Consider the following 20,562-nt stretch of genomic DNA (forward strand, 5'->3'; position numbering starts at 1 on the left):
GGTGATGCGTGGAGGTCATTTCCACCATCGCTCAAACACAACAACTTCGCTCATCATGTGAAGAAGTGCGCAGATTTAAGGTGTGGATGCAACAAAGAAGGAAGGCATAGTTTTGGTGATGCGCCCATTCTTGGGCATGGCCACACGGAGGTAAACGCACATCTTGGCTTTGGGTGAAGGGCGCGGGTAGAGGTTGCCCGCCGGTTGGAGAAGGGTGTGCATGAGTGTGGCGCCCGGTTTGTGCGACGGAGTGCCCGACGGTGAAACAAAGGCGTGGGCGCCTGGTTTGTGCGACGACTTAGCACGGGTTCTTGGGTGGCTCGGGTGAGCACCCACCCATCATGCAAGTGTGCATGGTGTGACTTTTGGTGAAGTGTTGAGATTGTGAACGGAGGTGCGACTCGTGCAGAGGTGCCCGTGTGTGGTGACTTGGTTATGACAAGGTGCGCCGAAGTTGGGCAAACAACACGATCATGCGACAAGGTGAACGAAGGGTTGGTGAGTCGTGCGGCGACCGTGTGGAGGCACCAACGAGCTAGGCAATCAAGTTTGCCGAAGATTGTAAATTTGGCTAAGTATGAAACTTGGTGTTTCCAAGCATACTTGTAAAGCTTTGTAAAGTTGAAGATTGTATAATATATTATTCGGGCAGACTCATTGTTCAGGGGGTTTCCCCTCCCTTTATACTGTGCAATTGTGTTCTTCATGTATAATTGTTGATGATAATGAATGTGTATGGGTGTTCATTGGTATAAAGGAAGCATTAATAATAATTGGTTGCAAAACAAAAACTAAGTAGGATAAGTGGTTAGGTGTAGTCCACGAACATAAGTATTGGTGAAAAGAAAGTGTTCGGTGGTGCCGCACCTCGCCTAGCACAGTTGAAAGACTACCGCCAACACCTTTTCACCTCAATACTTTCTTTCTTGCAACATGAGGATTTTAGGGATATCGTTACTAATTCGATATTTTGGAAGCCTTTATTTTCAATGAAAATTGAGACTTTTTTATTCCATCAAATTATCTTCACTGAGTTTGAGGTTTCTTGGAGGAAAATACCTCTGACTTGATAGCCAATTTACCTAGGTTGATTGATTCTTCTCCCACCATCGAAATAAGGATTCTATTTCTTCCTAGCCCATTTAATGATCTTATTTTTGTTTTTTGGGAGGGTATTTTAAAGCTTATGTTTGAACATCTAAATTTTCAATGCAAGAGCATGATACATTTGTTGATAAGCCTCGTCGATTCCTAATACGTAAATATGTTTGGTGGAGCAAATTCATTTCAAATAGATTGGGATTGATCTCGGATATTTCCCTTTATGTTCCTCTATCAATGTTGATAGTTATGGCCTCTCCATGTCCATGTCCTCTAGTTCTTAGTTGGGTCGTATTTCAGTAGCATCTTGCATGTCAATTTCTCGTACATTATAATTTTGATGCAACTCTTCCACTGTCTTCCTCTTTTGCACAATCATTTCTTGATTTTTCTTTTAAACTTTTGGATTTTTTTTCGTTGTGGTATGTTGGATCATGAGTTTATTTGCATTCTCATATTAATGGCTTGAATTCATTTTTGGATTGAAATAGCTCCTTAGTTACTAGTGAATCTTAAATTTTCATATTTATATGTTAGTTTGAAACTTTACTAAAACCCTCCGAGTCAATATTTTTTCTATTGTTCCATAGATGGTTCTAAACGGACCAAGAAGAAATCCCTATTAAAGTACCCATATTCACGAAATCTATAATAATGAAAGGGTACATGCTCATAATCAAGTAGTTGTTTCCAAGCCTCATCTCGGTAACAAATTTCTATCAATTCTAGTATTTGCTCTCAGGCATTCAAGTAGACACATATCCATGCATAAGAGGTGTATCATACTCATTTCATAACCTCTAATATTTTTCACAAAAAATCCTATTATATTTCCAATTCCATATATTTCCTCTTCCTAAAATTTCCTTGGAAGGGAGAACAACCTAACCCAAAATGGGGCTAATAGATAGATCTCCTTTTTTGGGCTATATTACTCTTTCCAAAAGTGCATAGATAACCATACATAATTGTAAAAATAAGGGACATTATCAAAAATTATTTTGTTGTTGTAGGTTTGCAAATAATGCCATAAAAAAACCCTTTGACCCTAGTTTAACATTTATATGACCCTTGGGTTAACATTTTTTTCTAGAACCACCCATCAAGGACATTCTTTGTTGGACAATTATTGATGAACTTGTAGATCAAGGATTGATCCTTCATATGTTTTATGTAACTAGTGATTTTTTTACGACTCTACCAGGATGCCCCGATGGAGGATCTTCCCCATTCCCCCTTGATTGGATTTCCTAAGCAGCTTGTCTATGAAGTTCATTCCCTTGTTTTTTTCATCTCATGATCCTGTCACATATTACTACATTTTTTCAAGAGGGGGATCCATCTCCACCCACAAGACATTCCATTTCTTCACCTCTACTGCAAGCTTCAAAAATGGCTTGAATACTGAGAAAAGGATAGAAGATTGCTTATGAAATTTAGAAAACCTAGACATGTGGCCATTAGATGTAGAGGTTGTGGATAACAAGATGATATCATATGCAAGATCTTAACTCTCCCTATCCCTATCAATCTTTCTGAACTTCCCCTTCTCCCTCTCTCCCTCTCTCTCTCGCCGTATCTCTCCCCTGTATACTCTCCCTCTGTCTCTCCCCTCCCTCTCTCTCACTCTCACTCTCTCCCTCTCTCTCCCCCACCTCTCTCTCACTCTTTCTCACCCCTTGCTCTCTCTCTCTCTCTCTCTCTTTCTTTCATTCCCTCTCCATCAGTCTCCCATCACTTATTTGACTATGCTCCCCCATCTCCCTCCCTCCCTCTCTATCTCCCTACATATCTACCTCCCTCTCATTGTCACTCCCTACCTCACTCCCCCCACCTCTCTATCACTCTCACACACACTCTCTCTCTATCTCCCTCTCTCTCTCTCTCTTTCTCTCCCTCATGTGTGCACTTACCTTCTCCCTCTACCTACCACCCCCTACATCCCCTTCCCTCTCCCCCATACCTCCCTCTCACTCTCCTGCTCTCTCTCTTTCTCTTTCACCCTTCTCTCTTTATCACGCTCTTTTCCCCCTTCTTTCTTTCTCACTTACTCCCATTGTCCATCTCTCTCTATCTCCCTCAATTACTCTCTCTCCATCTCCCCCCCCCCCTCTCTCTCCCCTCATTCCTCTTATACTCTCCCTCTCCCACTGGCACTATCCCTCTCCCTCTTTCACTCTCACTCTCCCACTTCCCCTCTCTCTCTTTCCCTTCTCCCTCCCCCTCTATCCCCTACTTCCTCTCTCTCCTTATGTTTTCTCCCTTGCCCTCTCTCTCATTATTTCTCTCTTTCCCCATGTCCCACTGTCTCCCTCCCTCCCTCTTTCTCTCACAATATTTCTCCTCAAATCCCTCTCCATGTCATAGTCTCTCTCTTTCCCTCCCCAATCTCTCTTTGTCCCTCCCCCATCTCTCTCCTACTCTATCTCCCCTTCTCTTTCTTTTTCCCCTACTCTCTCTCCCACACCCCCCCTCTCTCTCCCCCTCCAACCTCCCTCACTCTTCCCCCTACTTTCTCTCTCCCCCTCCCCCTCTCTCTTTCCCCTACTCTCTCTCTCCCCCTCTCTCTCTCTCTCGCACACACACACTTACCTTCTCCATCTATATACCACCCCCTACATCCCCTTCCCTCCCCCTCTCTCTCACTCTCCCGTTCTCTCTCTTTATCTTTCCCCCTTTCTCCCTTTATCACTCTCTTTTCCCCCTTATTTCTTTCCCACTTACTCCCCTTCTCTCTCTCTCTCTGTCTCCCTCACTTACTCTCTCTCCATCTCCCCCGACTCTCTCTCTCCCCTCATTCCTCTGACACTCTCCCTCTTTCACTGGTGCTCTCCCTCTCCCTCTTTCACTCTCACTCTCCCACTTTCCTTGTCTCTCTTTCCCTTTCCCCTCCCCCTTTATCCCCTACTCCCTCTCTCTCCTTTCACTCTCTCCCCTCCCCTCTCTCTAATTCTCTCTCTTTCCCCATGTCTCACTGTCACCCTCCCTCCCTCTCTCTCTCACAATACTTCTCCCCATCTCCCTCTCCATATCACTGTCTCTCTCTGTCCCTCCCCAATCTCTCTTTATCCCTTCCCATCTCTCCCCTACTCTAGCTCCACTTCTCTTTCTTTTTCCCCTACTCTCTCTCCCCCTTCCCCCCTCTCTCTTTCCCTCCTCTCTCTCTCCCCATCCAACCTTTCTCTCTCTTCACCCTACTATCTCTCTCCCCCTCCCCCTCTCTCTCTTTCTCTCTCTCTCTCTGTCTCTCTCTCATTTCCTCACTTGATCACTCTCTCCCTCCCTCTCTCTCTCACTCCTTATCACTTCCATCTCCATCTCCCTGTCATATTCTCCCTCCATCCCCCCTCTCTCTCTCCAATACTCTCTCACTTTGTCACTCTATCTACCCTCGTTTCTCTTTCCCCTAGTGTCTCTCTCCCCCTTACCCCTTCTATTACTCCCCTCATCCCTTTACTCTTTCTCCCCACTACTCTCCCTCTCTCTCCCTCCCCTACTTTGTTTATTCTCCCCTCCCCCATCTCCCTATTCTCACTACTCTCATTCTCTCTCTTTCTCATACTTTTTCTCTCCCCTCCACCTACACTCTCTCCCATGTACTCTCCATTTCTCTACCTCACCTGTACACTCTTCCTCCTACCCTCCCCCCACCTTCTTCCTATGACTCTTCTGCTCTCTCTCCTTTCCTTTATTATCTTCCTCTCACTCTCTCTTCCTCTTTGTTACCATCTCTCATGCCCGCCTCTCTTATCCTCAATATGTCTCTCCCTCTCCCTGTCTCTCCACCCCTCCCTCTGCACCACTCTTTTCCGCCCCACTATCACCCTCCTCCTACTCTCTCTCCCATCTAACTCTCTTTCCATTACACACACTTTCTCTCTCCCTCTGTATCACTCTCTCCCCCCCTCTCTTTCACCCTCTCTCTCCTCTTATTTCACATTCTTCCTCCTCACCACCTCTATTTCTTCACCACTCCCTCTCTTCCCCATCCAACTATTTACCTCTCCCTCTCTTCCTTGCTTTCTCTATCTGTATATCTCACGCTCTCTCCCTCTCTCTACCCCTACCTCTCTCTCTCTTTCCGAAACTCTCTCTCCTTACCTTCTCATCCTCTCCACTCCTCTCTCACTTTCTCTCTCCCCCCCTCTTTCCCCTACTCTCTCTTCTCCCCTATTCATTCTCTCTCCCCCTTTCCACTCTCTCTATCCCCACTACTTTCCCTATCTCTTTCTTTGCTACAATCTCTATACCCACTAGTTTCCCTCTCTATACCTCCCCTTCCCTTTCCCACTCCTCCCTCCACCCACTCTCTCCCTCTCTATAACTTGTTATCTCTCTCCCCCATTGTTATCTCCCTCTCACTATATTTCTCTCTCTCTCTTCCCTTCTCTTTCTCCCCCTCTCCCTATATCTCCAACCCTCTCTGCCAAGACTCCCTCCTTGCCTCCCTCCCTCGCTCCCCCCTCTCCACTCTATCTCCATCCCTCTCTCTACCTCCTCTCTCTACCCCTCTTTATTTCTCCCTTTCTCTCCATTCCTCTTTCTTTCACTCCCCATCTCTATGTACCCTCTCTCTTCCCCCACTCTCTTCTTCCCCTCTTTCTAGCTCACCCATTCTTTCTCTCTCCCAATACTCCCTCTTTCCCTATCCCACTATCGCTCTCCCCCTCTTACTCTCTCCGTTATCCATCCTCTCACACTAATATTGAAATTAAAACTAATGAAGTAATTCTTCAATATTAAAAAAATTACATTAATTGAACAAATTCCTAATGGTCTCTTAAAAATATACTTGTTCATAATTAACTGGTCAAACTTGAATTAGAACACAACATTAAAACTAATGAATTAATTCCATCCAACTAAAAAGACACACAATATATGTGTTCATATTTGACTCGTCAAACTAGAGTTAGCATTAGCATTAAAACTAGTGAACTAATTCCTTCATACTAAAAAACACAAATATATTTTAGAGATGGTTTAGATTCATAAATCAACATTGTTGAGGACAAAACTTAAATCCGTTTACATATTTGCACGGAATGTAATTGACTCCAGTTAAAAATTAAAAGCTCTCGATATATGGCAGCTTCACCATTCCCAAATACCATTGTACAAACATCTTAGATGCAATTTGATAGAAATTTTCCATTTCTCAATGGTTTAAGATGGATTCAATGACAAATTTGATGTAAAATGTTTACTGCATATGAAAATTTTGGGTTTCTGGTTTTCATTGTGTATAAGGGGAAAATTGATTCCATGTTTTTTCATGCATATTCCATAAGATGAGATGGTTGGCGATTAAAATGGTAGCAACCGACTTCAAACAATAAAAAATTTCATCAGATTCACAGTATGAGATGGCGAGCAAAGATGTATATGCAGAGAAATGAGGTGCCTTTCAAATGGTAGGGTAGAGAAGTTGAAGATAAGAGAGAAGGGGAGTAGGCTTAGCCAGTAATATATAAGTTGAGCTTACTATTTTTAAAATCACGTCTGGTGATTCTCAAGAATTTAAGTTAAAATGAGCATCAAACCTCCATTAAAGATTCATGGTAATTGTTGTAAGATGTTGACTAGAGACAAAAGACAATGAAGCCCTTAAAATTAATTTTCTTATTTGAGACCACCTTAACTCGTAAGGAATTAAGGAATACAGTGTTGTGAGCTTTGTTGTGACCAGTCTGTAAATAATATGATGTTAATATTCATAACAAAAGCACAATTTATATCTACAGATTTGACTAACAAAGGTGGTATTTAAATTTCTATTCTATGAAAGTCTTATATGAATTTAAAAAATAAGTTGGAGAACTAATTTAAGAAATACTAACAAAGGTGGTATTTAAATTTCTATTCTATGAAAGTATTATATGAATTTAAAGAATAAGCTGGAAAAGTGATTTATGAGATACTCGGATAAAAAATAACCATATACATCCTGATTTCAAACCCTGTGTAATTAAATAGACCGCTTTTTTGAATTAGGCATCATATTGTTCACAACCGCCATTGAGATTGTGCACTGATCATTAAATCAAGATCCTCCTCTACCACAACTATGCTATCAAATTCAATAAAGCACGTTAATGTAACCGTTTGAGCCTAAACATATGTTTTAAAAGTTTAATTTCTCATCAATTTTCAAGAATTAATTAAAAGGAGGGTAATCTGGACTCTCTGTTCTTCTCACCATTGAGCAAATATTTAAGGATATTTTTTTGGAATTTAAAGTAAAATGAAGGAAAACGTACCTTCTTTAAAGTTTTCTATCGTAGACATGGGCTTTAAAGCAAAAAATGTAAATTTAAACTATTTCATTCTCATTGTAAATTTAGTTTTTAAGAAAAATCTAGATAAATTTTCAGGAGTTCGCTTGAAACTAAGAAAATATTTCTGTGTTCAAAATTCAAACTGCAAGTTATAAAAGGAAAAGTCCGATAACTTTTGTCACACTCAACCTAAAACTATGCTGAAAAAAACTTAACCTATACTGTAAAAGAACAATAACATGGGAAAAGAACAGTAATAGGCGCGGCTTTCAGGAACAAAAGTAAGCGCGGCATTCAGAATCTGCCTTCAGGAACATGGCCAAGTGAAACAACAAATGTAAAAGAACCATGGCCAAGTGCAACAATACATTCGTGATCGATGATTGGTGAGAAACAATATTCAACCAAGACAGGGAAATGGAAGTCAATGTTAAATATAACTCGCAGAGATTTAAATAATTAGAAACAAAATAAAACATGGTGAACTGGACTTGGAATGCGGTGTTCTTATTATTGGAACTCGAATCCATGGCCACTGTAAGATCACAAAACAATGCCACTAAAATATCGATCTCACTCGTTCTGTGCGTTCCATTTCTCATAATTCGAAAGAACAACCCTGCATGATCCACAGAGTGAATGGCGGTTTTGAAGCAGTGTCTCATAACATTTCACCTCAGTAACGTTATCGCTAATGGTGTCCAGTCGCAGTCTTCAGTAGGTCGCACTTTGGCTACATGGTTGAGCACATAATTGGGATCATGTGACCTGAAAAGATGTGACTGGGGTAGAGGTCACATTTGGGGATCTCTTCCGAGACCCAGAAATAGAGACCACTAGTAGCAGGGAGACCAGTCGACAATCTTCAAGCTGCTAGTTTTTTCCACGTTTGTCCACAAGGCCTAATGGATGATGTGTGCTAGGGACTGTTATTTGCTATAAAGTGATTTTTTCTGCTGGTTTTGGCCCTTTCTCATCTGTGGCTGCCATTTTAGGGAATGTTTTCCTTCAATGTGATGGGGGATGTGATGGGGGACATGACTTTTTAGATGATACTTATATTTCATTTGAGGGGTCCTTAATGTTCTGGATTTATTCTCTGGGAACTTTCTCTGTATGAATAGCATGTTCTTTTTTAGTTTTTTTACTGTCGTAATTCCTTCACATTCTGATGTTATAACATGTTCTTTTTTAGTCTTTTTACTGTCATAATTCCTTCACATTCCGATGTTAATTGCTATCGTGATTTATATATTTTATTGTATCTTCTCAACACATTCCCTCCTGATTTATATATTTTATTGTATCTTCTCAACACATTCCCTCTTGTCAAAGCACATAAATGCCTTACGGGACTGAATCTTTTATGAATGCTTGTCCATGGGAGGACTATTGTCTCTTGTCTATATACAACTAGTATTCCCTTACTCTGGCACCGGTGGATTAACTCTTTCATAATCTTCGGGCCTTACAATTTTTTTGTTTTCACATTCACAATATTTGGTTGACCTGCATGGGATGTTATTGCTGCTATTGTTGTGAAGGTCTTTAGTTTCTCTACTCCTACATGATTTGTGGTAAAGGTCTCTACCTTGTCTGCTCAACTCGTTCACTAGTTTTCACCGGATTTTAGCTCTGGTTCTTATTGTCTACCCGGTGCAGGAATTCTATATACTTTGGTGATATTAATGGTGGGTGGCTTAATTCCCTGCTTCGATCTTGGATCTTACGCCATTTAATTACATATGCCATCTGGACATTATTACATGTGATTTAGGGACCTCGTAGTCCGTCCCTTATCTAGCTCATTATTCTTATATTCAGTGCACCACCTTTTAACCTGTTTTGGATGTTGAACTAGCAATGGTCCTTTTCTTATGTTGGATGTGGTTTTTATTCCCTGTACACTACACATCCTCCGAGTCTGTGAATTGCTTAATCCCTAGATTTGGACGGGTATATCCAGTACAATTTTCCTAATTTTTCACATCTACCACTATGGCATCCCCATTATTACTCTCAAGGACATCTCCACTCGAGATATATCATTGTGGTTCTTGATTCCTTTTTGGGGCTATGGACGTACTTGACTCTGACACGTCAAGCCATGAAGCTTTCATTCGGGGAACCATGGATGCTGAGTCACATTTTCTTCAATCATCTAGGGTCGATCGCTGAGGTGGCACTCGGTCTCTGGATGCTTGGCACACTATCCTAGGTGATGCTCCTATGCCAGATGGTGTTCATGCATCCCTTGATCTGCATGGTGTCGAACATGCCAGCTTTGCATGACGATTAATGCATAGGAAATTTTCTATCAAGACTACCATCTAGCCACCTGCACTGATTTTTGACAATGACGTATTGATCGACTATATTTCCAGTTTACAGAAGCGTGCTCTCGTCGGTTGGTGGAATTTTACAGAGCTTAGTGATTCTTAGATGAGAATTTGGGTGGATAAAAAATGGAAATCCTTACTGGGGTATATGCTGACTGTCGTGCGGTTTCTTTGGGGTTTGTATAACTTTCATTTTCTCAGCCAGGATGATTTATGGAAAATCAAGGCAATTACGTACATTAATGGCATAAGTTTCTTGGCTCTTCACTCCTGGTACATTGGTTTCAACCCTCTTAACAATACGCCGTAGAACAAACTTATTTGGGTTAAATTTCCCAGGTTGCCTATCGAACTCTAAACAAAGCAGGTTTTAATGGACATCGGAAATGCCATTGGCAAGTTTGTTTTTGTTTATCCATGGTGTTTGGGGGCACCAGATAAGAGAGTCACTTGGATATTGATAGAGAAGGAGTATCGGGGTGGCTTTCTGGATCACATTGAATTGCACTGGGGGGAGACTCACTTATCTCAGCAACTGGATTTCTAGGGTGTTCCTTTCAGATGTTCAAATTTTCATCATACTGGGCACCTCTTGACTCATTACCCTTGTCGACTAGGAGGTTGTTTTCATGGATGGAACTGCTTTGGTGCATTGACGAAATCTCAATATGGCAGGGGTCATCCTAGGAAATATGGAGTGGCACAACACCATGGGGATGTTGCACAGCATAATTCAGGTAATCTTCACGACCCATATTCTTTTTGTCCATCTATTAATGGTTCCTCGAAAAATGGATCTTCGCCCATCATTGTTCCATCATCCCCTTTGTCTTCAGTGAAGTCAGACATCCCTGTCACAAATTGTCCAGCCCAACATATTCAAAATTCCCCTCCGGGAAACACTTCTCCCCATCATGACTTCCCAACCCCTTTTTCGTCACATGGTGTTCACTCAATATCTCATATTACCTAGGTACCTGCTCCATCACCCTCTCGTTTTACTAATCGGCCTCAGGGGCCTAGAAATAGTCTTACACCACTAAACTCGCCACTTGCTTCCCCCACTAATTCTGTTGACACTAATATGGACTTCCTTCTTGAGAGGAAGACTTTGGACTTACGCACTCTCACTATCCATAAACCATATGGCTCCTCATCTCCCCACATCATTCCTACCTCCGCTGGAAATATAACAATCTGATGAAAGCAGAACTGTGGAAGTTGACATTTCCGAGGATGACCCAGACCTATCCCTCTCAACTCACCTATTGACTATTTCCTTGTTGACATTCCTATTTTTGATATTCCTATATCACGGGCCCTTGGAGCATGGATGCCCGCACAGGGATTGACCTGACTTTCATCATTTCTCTCAACATTCGGGGTTTCGAGGCTACCCCAAAATATCTGGCTCTTAAACAGCTTTTTCTCTCTATTCATCCTTACATAATTCTCGTACAGGAAACCATGCATTCTATTCCACATGTTATTCGATATTTCCGGATAATGTTCCTGGACTAGCATATTGCTGCCACGACTGCTGCTGCTCTATCTAGTGGCCTTGTGGCCTTATGGGACCCTCGATGGGTTAAGGTCAAGGCCTTCACATGTCTTTCTAGTATACTACTTGAAGGATATATCGATGGTCTAAGTGGTCGTATCCACATCCTGAATATGTATGCCCCCTATAGAGATAGGGTTGTTTTTTGGGAGAAGTTGATTTCTTCTAGGATAATGGAGCTAGTCTCTCTCATCATTGCAGGAGACTTGAACTACACTGTTGGTTTGGATAAAGTCTTGGGTTGGTCCAGGAAAATTTACCCACTGGCAGGTTTGATTCATGATGTGATATTGGACCACAATTTTGTTGATATATGTCCAAAAAAGATGGGATAATGGTAGAGTAGGAATGGGATATGTTGTAAAGATGCTGGACCAATTCTTATTACATGACTAGATGGTGGAGCGTCTCGGAGAAGTACATGCAGGGGTTATCAATAATTTTCTATCTGATCACTGGCCCATTACTTTACAATGGAGGAGGGTGGATTGTAGACATGGGATGCCTTTTAAATTCAACCGGATTTGGTTGGATGACCAGGATATCAACGCACTGGTCCGTTCTCTATGGACCGATGACAGTGACCAGGGACCATCTCCCATGGTTAACATCCCGGATAAGCTGGATATCCTTCGTGGGGAGGTAAAAGCATGGCAAAAACAGAAGACTAAGAAATTACATAAGTAATTATATGATATTCAACATGAACTGGATGCTCTATGCCCCTAGATGATTTCTAATTGTCTACTTGAATCTACCCGGAAACGTATCCATGAATTAGAACTCAAAAAGAAACAAATTTTATCTATCAAAGAAGCCACCTAGTGCCTCAAGATCGAAACACTAAATGTTTTCATTGCTTTGCAAACAATAGGTGTAGAATAAATTTTATCTAGGAGATAAATGACGCTCACGTTCATCGTATTCAACCACAGGAGGATATTTGTAAAGTTGTTGTCTCACATTTTTAGATGGCTTATGGTCGTAATGAGGGGATTGAAGTGGAGGATATATTATGGGGGGTTGATCCATATCCCACTATGTGTGATGCTGATACAAACGTTGAATTGTTTAAAATGGTCACTGAAGATGAGCTCCATGAGGTATTAAAATCCTTTAAAGGTGACAAGAGTCTGGGACTGGACAGGGGGACGGTGGAACTATTTACTCATTTCTTTGATCTCTTTAAAAGTGACCTCCTGGACATGGTGGAGGAGTCGAGGGTCATGGGGTTCATCCACCAACATATAAATTCCACTTATATTTCCCTCATCCTAAAGGGGCACCCATCTGCAAGTTTCTCAGATTACCGTCCCATATCACTTTGTAATCTCATCTACAAAGTCATATAAAAAACTATTGCAAGCCACATGAGGAGTACATTATCATGCTATATTTCACCAGAATAATATAGCTTTCTCTAGGACAGACAAATACATGATGTTGTTGTTATTGCCCAAGAATGTATGCATACGATTCACACAACGCATCTAAGTGCCGCCATTATAAAGGTGGATTTATAGAAGGCTTATGACTATCTGGACTAGGGATATCTTAGTCTGGTTCTTCATAAGATTGGTTCAAAACACAAATTCATGTCTTGGATTATGGTATGTGTTACAAATTTCAATTATGTGGTGGTCATCAATGGATATCCAACACATTTCTTCAGGGTTGGTCGGGTACCTCGCAAAAGTTGCTCACTTTCCCCACTCTTATTTATTTTGGTGATGGATGGGTTGAGTCTGCACATCAATAAAGTAGTGGTGGATCGTTTGTTTGAGGATTTAGACATGGGAAATAACATCAAAATTTCACATGGTTTCTTCATCGATGATGTGATTATTATTGGTATGTTAAATCGATTTGCATGGTTGACTCCTTTTCATGTTTTTAAAAAAATTGCTAACACCACTGGTTTGCATATGAATCTACCAAAGTCCATTATTTATGACGGTTTGTGTGATATGGAGGCTATTTCTTATATAAAAATCCTATTTGGAATAGAGGCAGAGCTGAGGAAAACTGGTATGAAGTATCTTGGTTATCATATCAAACCATGTAGCTACAAGATTGTCAATTGGTAGTGGCTCGTGGACTATTTCTTCAAAAGGATTTCTGGATGGGAAGTTAGATGCTTGTCTCTCGGAGGCCGTGTTATCCTTACCCAAGCTGTTCTCACGTAGTTGTGGGTATACCAGCCTCACCTATTTCATATCCCACACTGCATTATTAACAATCTAAATCGAATCATGGAAAATTTCATTTGGGCGTGGAGCTGTGCACAAAATAAATTTCATTTTGCTAAGATGTCCCACATTACATTTCCAAAGCGCATGGGAGGCTAGGGGATTATGAATATTCAATGCTTTGGATGGTATTAACTGATCAAATCATTATGGAGAGGTATATTTGGGGTTGGTACTTGGAGTAAGGTGATTAGATGCAAATACCTAAAGGAACGTGACTTTTCTATTTTGGTATCGGAAAGGAATTATAGGTACCCCAACAGGCTTGGCAATTTGGCTTAGCTTCCAAAAGATAGATAATTTTTTTCTACAATATCTTGCCTAGTCTATGGGGTCGAGCCATAGAATCCTCATTGGCGCTGATCATATTCTGGGTGATGGAATGGAATGCAACATATAATACGAGTTCATTCATTGTTTAAATGGGTGCGTATATATTTATGGAGTCCAGTTTTATCTTATTGGCGGAGTCCTCGTCCTGTTTGGAAAAGTGCTCAAGAGATGGGACTAGATGGGCCAATGGAGCTGGAGTGGAATTAGATTAGTGTCGACATGAGACTTCTCGGTATATGTCTTGATGGAAAATGAGAAAAACTTGTATGGGCGGGAAACATGAAGGCGAGGAATATCATGGTTGTTGATATTTATAACACCCTCTGTGGTAGGGAGGCTCAACATGGAGAAAATTATGGATTATACGCTCTCTCGAAGACCAAAATTCCTATCAAAATCATATAATTCTCTTGGCTGGTTTATCAAAACAAAAATCTAACTTGGGAAAATTTGCAAAAGAGACAGTGTCATGGTCCTAGTATCTGTACAATTTGAAAAATGGAAGTGGAAAGCAACAATCACATGTTTCTCAAATGTTATCGCAAAGTTTAGGTATGGTAAAAGCTGGCATTTCATTTTGATTTTCCTTATAAACAATATGACAACATTGTGAACTGTATGGAGTGGTGGAGTACACAAAAGCTATCATGGAGGATTATCCCCCCATTTCTATTTGGGGCTATATGGAAATGGCGGAACAAGTGCATTTTTTAGAATTCCATTGAAGACTTCATGCTGGTTTATGAGTGCACAATAAAATGTCACTATATGATTTCTTCATAGGATACTAGTAATAAAAAAACACAACACAAGCAAATTGATCCCCATCTAGAGTATCCGGCAGGTTTCTTCGATGGTGCGGCACAAAGGAACATTTGTGGATGTGTCTTTTGGATAGCCATATCAAAAGAATTGGAATACAAGATTCTCTAGAATGTGGGAAGTGACACAAATACCAGGGCTGAAGTAATAGCCTTGTGGGGTATTTTATGGCTCACGAACTTCCTCAATATACCTGATATTCATATTTTTGGGGATTCCAAGATTATTATTAATCATGTAAATGGTTGTGTAAATATCAACAAAGCACTGCTCCTTGGATGGCTATGGAGAATTAACAATCTATGAACTCAGTTCAATAATTCAACAATTAAGCACATAGGCTGAGAACATAACCAACTAGTAGATGAACTTTCAAACAGGGGTCTTCAAGGTAATCTTGGTGATATGCACATTGAAATAATTTTGGGAGACAATGTTCTAGATGTTGAGGAATTTCCATTTACTAGGTAATTTCAGTTTTCTCTTTTTTCTATAATTTTGTGCATCTTTTTCTTTTTATGAATCTGTTGGCCACCTTATTTATCATGTATGAGATTGGATGGAAAAGATATGGGAGGTATTATGATACACTATGTATATCCACATTGGCCACATTGCTGGTTCACTTACTTCTTTTTATCCTCTTCTAAATTTCTGAACCATTCTGCATATCGGACATGTGTGATCATATGATGTATATAGTGCTATTTGTTTTTTTTTTTTTGGATTGGGAAGCATGTTTCCTTTCCTAGATGGATTGATGTTGTAACTAGATAAGGATGGATGATGTCTATATTTGTATTTTGATCCTATATGATAATACATTATGCTTTTTTCGTACTGAAAACAAAAGAAAAAAAAAGGATGGAGCTAAACCAGTGAATGTGGGTCCTCCATTCAATGGATGGTAAACATGTGGTAAATGTAGAACATGGTGATTTTCAAATTTCACAAATATATCTCTCTGACAACTGTACCATACCATTTGGGCTAGAACGTTGGAGCGTCATCAGATTGAGAGTGTCTTAATCTGCATGGAAAGATGTTGTGTGGGATTGAGAGGATTTTAAGCCGCTAGGAAAGATGCTTTTTATCCTCTAACAGTTATATGTTAGAAAGCCTCAATATGGATCTTGTAATCGAACTGCCTATTCTTATAATCTTCCTCCATAGTCTGTTTAATTGCAATTTAATTATGATTTAGAAAACCTTCACGGACCACAGTTTAGAATTGTCAAGTGATGCTTCCAATTTAAATTTAAATTAACAAATATATTTTTGAATAAATATTTAAATTAAAACTATAACATAATTGTTATCAGAGTAAACTAACACAATGGTATTAATAAATGCCATGGTTATATAGTAGGTGCTAACATAATATAGGTTATTGAAATGAAATATATATACGTTATATATATATATATATATATATAGTCTTACTACTCGTCTAAATTTATTTTAATTCAACATGTTGAATAAATTTGAAGTTAAGATGAATTTAGACTGGTTTAATTTCTCTCTTTAAATAAATTATATTTTATATAAATACAATAAGCCATTTATATTTTTATTATTATTTTATTTTTACGCCGTAAGGCGTTCCCTCTGAGATGAAATTTCCTGTGGTCTTTGCTGTCATCGTTATCGTCCGTCTGATTTGATGTTAGACGATTCGAATAATTGCTACCGTTGGATCAAATATCCGGTTGAGGTGAAGGTGGAGCGTTATGGGTTGAGGTGAAGGTGGAGCGTTATGGGTTGTGAAATTGAAGAGTTTTATTTTTTCAGTGTTTCTGTGAGTAAATTAGCTGCAACTCCATTCGCAACAAAACAGACTCGTCTAAGGGCGGATTGACACTCACCTCATTGATACAAATTCGTCATTCTGTTTTTGATTTGGTAAACTGCTCACCCTATAGATGTCTGTTCAGAAAAAAATCGTTAAAATATGGCGATGACCCTGGAAGAAGTTAATGCTTATTATTTCTTATTTCGATTTTAGATTGAACCTGTCACAAATTAAAAGGGTTTACTATTGTGCGGAAGGGTTTCACCATTTTTTCGATTTCAACATATTTCAATACACAGGTATGTGTTTTAATTTTAATTTTTCTCTATTTTCCTTTGGCAATTATTGGTTATTAATTTGGTCTAGCGAATGATTTGAAATAAGCTCTGATTTGCAGTATGGTAAACAAGAGGATTTACTATTGAGAAAGTAGATGATACGAGGGATGCTCTTGTTTCAATTTAAAGGGCTGACATTTTCTTGCATACGTTTTGTTTGTTTGGGCTGTTTATCTCATTTATATATAATCAATATGGTGGCAGATTCTGATTGTTTTCTAATTTTTGTGCGTAGCCATTGAGGAGATGATATGATGTTCAAGTGAAGGAGAAACAACGAATTTGTATGTATCCATTGAGGAGATGAGATGATATGCTAGTGAAGGAGAAACGTCGAAGAATATGGTTAGTTACTTTTCTTGGATGAACTTCCTTTGCTTCAGCTGCTAGAAAAAACTAGGATCACATGGAGGGTTGCCACTAAACCTTCTCGACAAAATCACATCAACTGCTAGATAATGACATTATGGAGGGCTTTTACTATTCTTCAAATATCATTTTCAGGTTGATGTCTAAAGGGACCATCCCTTCTCATAACTGCATCCTTTATTTTTATTGGCTTCAGGGCACCTCTTATGAAGGTTTCAAAGAAATGAATATATCTTATTGATTTGCAAGTTGGCTCATCAAGGCTATGTTGATTGCATGACGAGACTACGTTTTCAACACCCATCACGACCAGAAAATCTTCATATGCATTAATCTCGAAAATTATACAGGTAGACTCAAAACCGTGACATTCTGGTGTATTGCCCACAATGCGGTCGATGCGTTTTAAGTGGTTTTTCAGTCGCCCTAAGGTTTCAAATTTTCATTATTTGTCTTAAAGTGACTTGTGTGGGTTTTTATGGATTTCTTTACAGTTGGATTGTTTTTTATATTTGTAGAACTTGAGATCAAATCATAAGAAGAAAACATATAATTTTTTACTGTGTTTTAAGAAATTCTACATTATACTTGTTTAGCGGTTTATTTAATTTTGTTATGAGTTGAGTTTCCATGAAGTGATTATTTTTAAAATTAAAAATATTTTGATCTTGTGATAAAAATATAATAAAGTTATTTAAATTTCTCTTTGATTGACAAATAAATGATTTGCGCAACGATTTAGGTGCTATGATTAAGAAACACATTTAATAAAGCATTAGAAATTGTGAAAATGGTAAATCCAGCAAAACATTCAACCACTGGATGTGCTGAGTGAAATTTGCGCAACGATTTAGGTGCTATGGTTAAGAAACACATTTAATAAAGCATTAGAAATTGTGAAAATGGTAAATCCAGCAAAACATTCAACCACTGGATGTGCTGAGTGAAATTTTATAATTGGTGCTAATAGAAGGAAAGTACAACATCAAAGAAAAGTACTTCCATAATTGGTGCTGATAGAAGGAAAGTGAAACATCAAAGAAAACTACTTGTCCGAAACTCCACTGCCAAAAAGCACGATCATAGAGAACACACATGGAGATTGGTTTCACAATCTGAGCTTCATCACCGGATGAGTTGCATGATGCCATTAATGAATTCTGAATATTTAATACAAACCCAATAAACCATGGTGTACAAAAGTCGAATTGTTCTTCTAATGCAGTGTTGATTTTAATTTAGAACCACCCAGAAAAAGAAGATGAGAATGAAATGGATCGTGATTAATGGAATATTTTTCACTCTAATCATGTCTTATTTATTAATACCAAATTTGAATGAATGTTATTTTTAGAAAATAAAAATTAATCTTGTCTTACATATTCATACTAAATTTGAATGTATGTTATTTTAAAAAAATAGAAATTAATCGTATCTTATTTATTCATACTAAATTTGAATGAATGCTATTTTCAGACAATAAAAATGAACAATGGCATCATATGAAAGGTCAATTACTCTGTCCACTATTTAATTTCCAGCTATTATGTGATTGATGATATGGCTTGAAATTTAATTTCTGGTTAATTAAATTCAGCAAGTTATTTGTTTAATTAAGATCATAAGGGCATTAGTCATCCGGCCATTCTTACTGTAGTGTGCCCTACCCTAATGGCAGTAACCCTCAAAGGGACGAGGCCAGCGATCATGCATGTTGGATTTTGAGAAGTGCAAGTGTGTCCGCTTTCTAATATTAAGCAGTCCACCAGGATTTCATTTTTCACTGTTGTGTCCATTGTGACCTACCCAAATGGCAGGAGTCTCAAAGGGCAGAGAATGTGTGATGGTGCATATTAGATACTAGGCAATCCTCTTGAATTCCTTTCTTGTTGTAGTCTGCCCTAAACTAATGGTATGAGTTTCAAAGGGATGAGACTGTGCGATGGTGCATGTCAGACACTAAGCATTCCATCAGTATTCAGTTCATAATGTAGTGTGCCCTGTCCTGATCCCTAACGGCAGGAAGTCTCAAATGAATGAGGATGGGAAATGGTGCATATTCATTTTGAGTAGTGGGTGTGTCTACTTTTTAAAAATAAACTGTCCACGAGGATTCCATTCTTACTGCATTATGCCCTATCCTCATGGCAGGAATCTCAAAGGGGATGAGATTGGGGTAACGACGCATATTGGATACTATGCAGTCCACCCATATTACATTCTTACTGTAATGGACCCTACCCAAATGGCACGAAATATCAAAGGCACGAGGCTGGGAGACGGGGTATAATGTATTTTGAGAAGTTCAGGCGTGTCTACTAAATCTCGAAGGTAAGAGGCTGGGTGATGGTGGATACTGAATCCTAGGCAGTCCCCCAGGGTTACATTCTTGCTGTAGTGTGTTCTATCTGAAGGTAAGAGTCTCAAAGGGGTGAGGCTAGGTGATGATGCATATTGGATATTAAGCAGTCCACCAGGATTGCGTTCTTCCTATAGTCTGTCCCACCCTAATGGCAGTGGCTCCATGGATTACTCTGTCGACGAGGTCTTGAATCTGAAGAAGAAGACAATTCGAATTGGGTTGGACATCGGAGGAGGAACAGGAACTTTCGCCATGAGAATGAGGGAGCAGAATGTAATAATTATTACGGCTTCCATGAACTTGAACAGGCCCTTCAACAGTTTCATTGCCTCCATAGGGGTTATTCCCATGTATATCACTATAACACACAGACTGCCATTCTTTGAAAATACTTTGGACATTGTTCATTCTATGCATGTTTTGAGCAATTGGATTCCCACACAGCTGCTCGAATTTGTACTCTATGATATCTACAGGATTCTAAGGCCTGGAGGCCTGTTCTGGCTAGATCATTTTTTCTGCACAAAGGATGAGCTGAAGATCTATGTGTCCATGATTGAGCAGCTAGGGTATAAGAAGCTGAAATGGTCTGTTGTCCCTAAGTTGGATAGAGGGCCCGAGCTCAAAGAAATGTATATATCTGCTCTCTTGGAGAAGCCACTTAAGAGGCACTGAGCAAGCTACTTGTAGATGCAGTTTTAAGTTTCATGGGATTAAGGTCCCTTAACTTAAAACAAATAAACATTTCTCTCCTTAATGTATTTTAATTTTCAATTATGGGAATATATATGATGCCCTTGCCTGTCTTTATGATATTTGGCACTTTCAGTGTATGGTTCATGTATCTGGGTTTAATTTAGGGCTACAAGATTTTCATATTCATATTAATATATAAAACAGATCTGCAATTTGAATTTCTGGATTTTCTAGCTTCAGAATGACTGGATGGAAGGACTGCTAGCTTCTGAATTCTGATGTAGAGGTGCCAAAGGGATCAGATCTTCAAACATACTGTTGA

The 20,562-nt window shown here is 39.4% G+C and overlaps 1 protein-coding gene across 1 annotated transcript; it reads left to right on the forward strand.

Moving 5' to 3' along the window:
* Positions 1 to 220: 220 nt before the first annotated feature.
* On the forward strand, positions 221 to 20,219 carry LOC149240895 (putative methyltransferase At1g29790). The gene is made up of 3 exons (XM_089370349.1): positions 221 to 324; positions 19,334 to 19,466; positions 19,581 to 20,219. Exons 1-3 carry the CDS (start codon positions 221 to 223, stop codon positions 20,217 to 20,219), a joined length of 876 nt encoding a protein of 291 aa, XP_089226475.1.
* Positions 20,220 to 20,562: the final 343 nt, after the last annotated feature.

Source organism: Pinus tabuliformis, chromosome 8 (genome assembly GCF_031772625.1).
Source record: "Pinus tabuliformis cultivar Carrire ecotype Pingquan chromosome 8, CPIR1, whole genome shotgun sequence".
In the NCBI taxonomy this organism is placed as follows: Eukaryota; Viridiplantae; Streptophyta; class Pinopsida; order Pinales; family Pinaceae; genus Pinus; species Pinus tabuliformis.

Excerpts from the sequence above, each read along its gene's own strand:
- LOC149240895 (XM_089370349.1), top strand. The coding sequence starts at position 221 with ATGAGTGTGGCGCCCGGTTTGTGCGACGGAGTGCCCGACGGTGAAACA. Across the intron at positions 325-19,333 it reads CGGGTTCTTGGGTGGCTCGG|GAATCTCAAAGGGGATGAGA; the intron begins GTGAGCACCCAC and ends TCCTCATGGCAG. Across the intron at positions 19,467-19,580 it reads GCACGAGGCTGGGAGACGGG|TGTGTTCTATCTGAAGGTAA; the intron begins GTATAATGTATT and ends TTCTTGCTGTAG.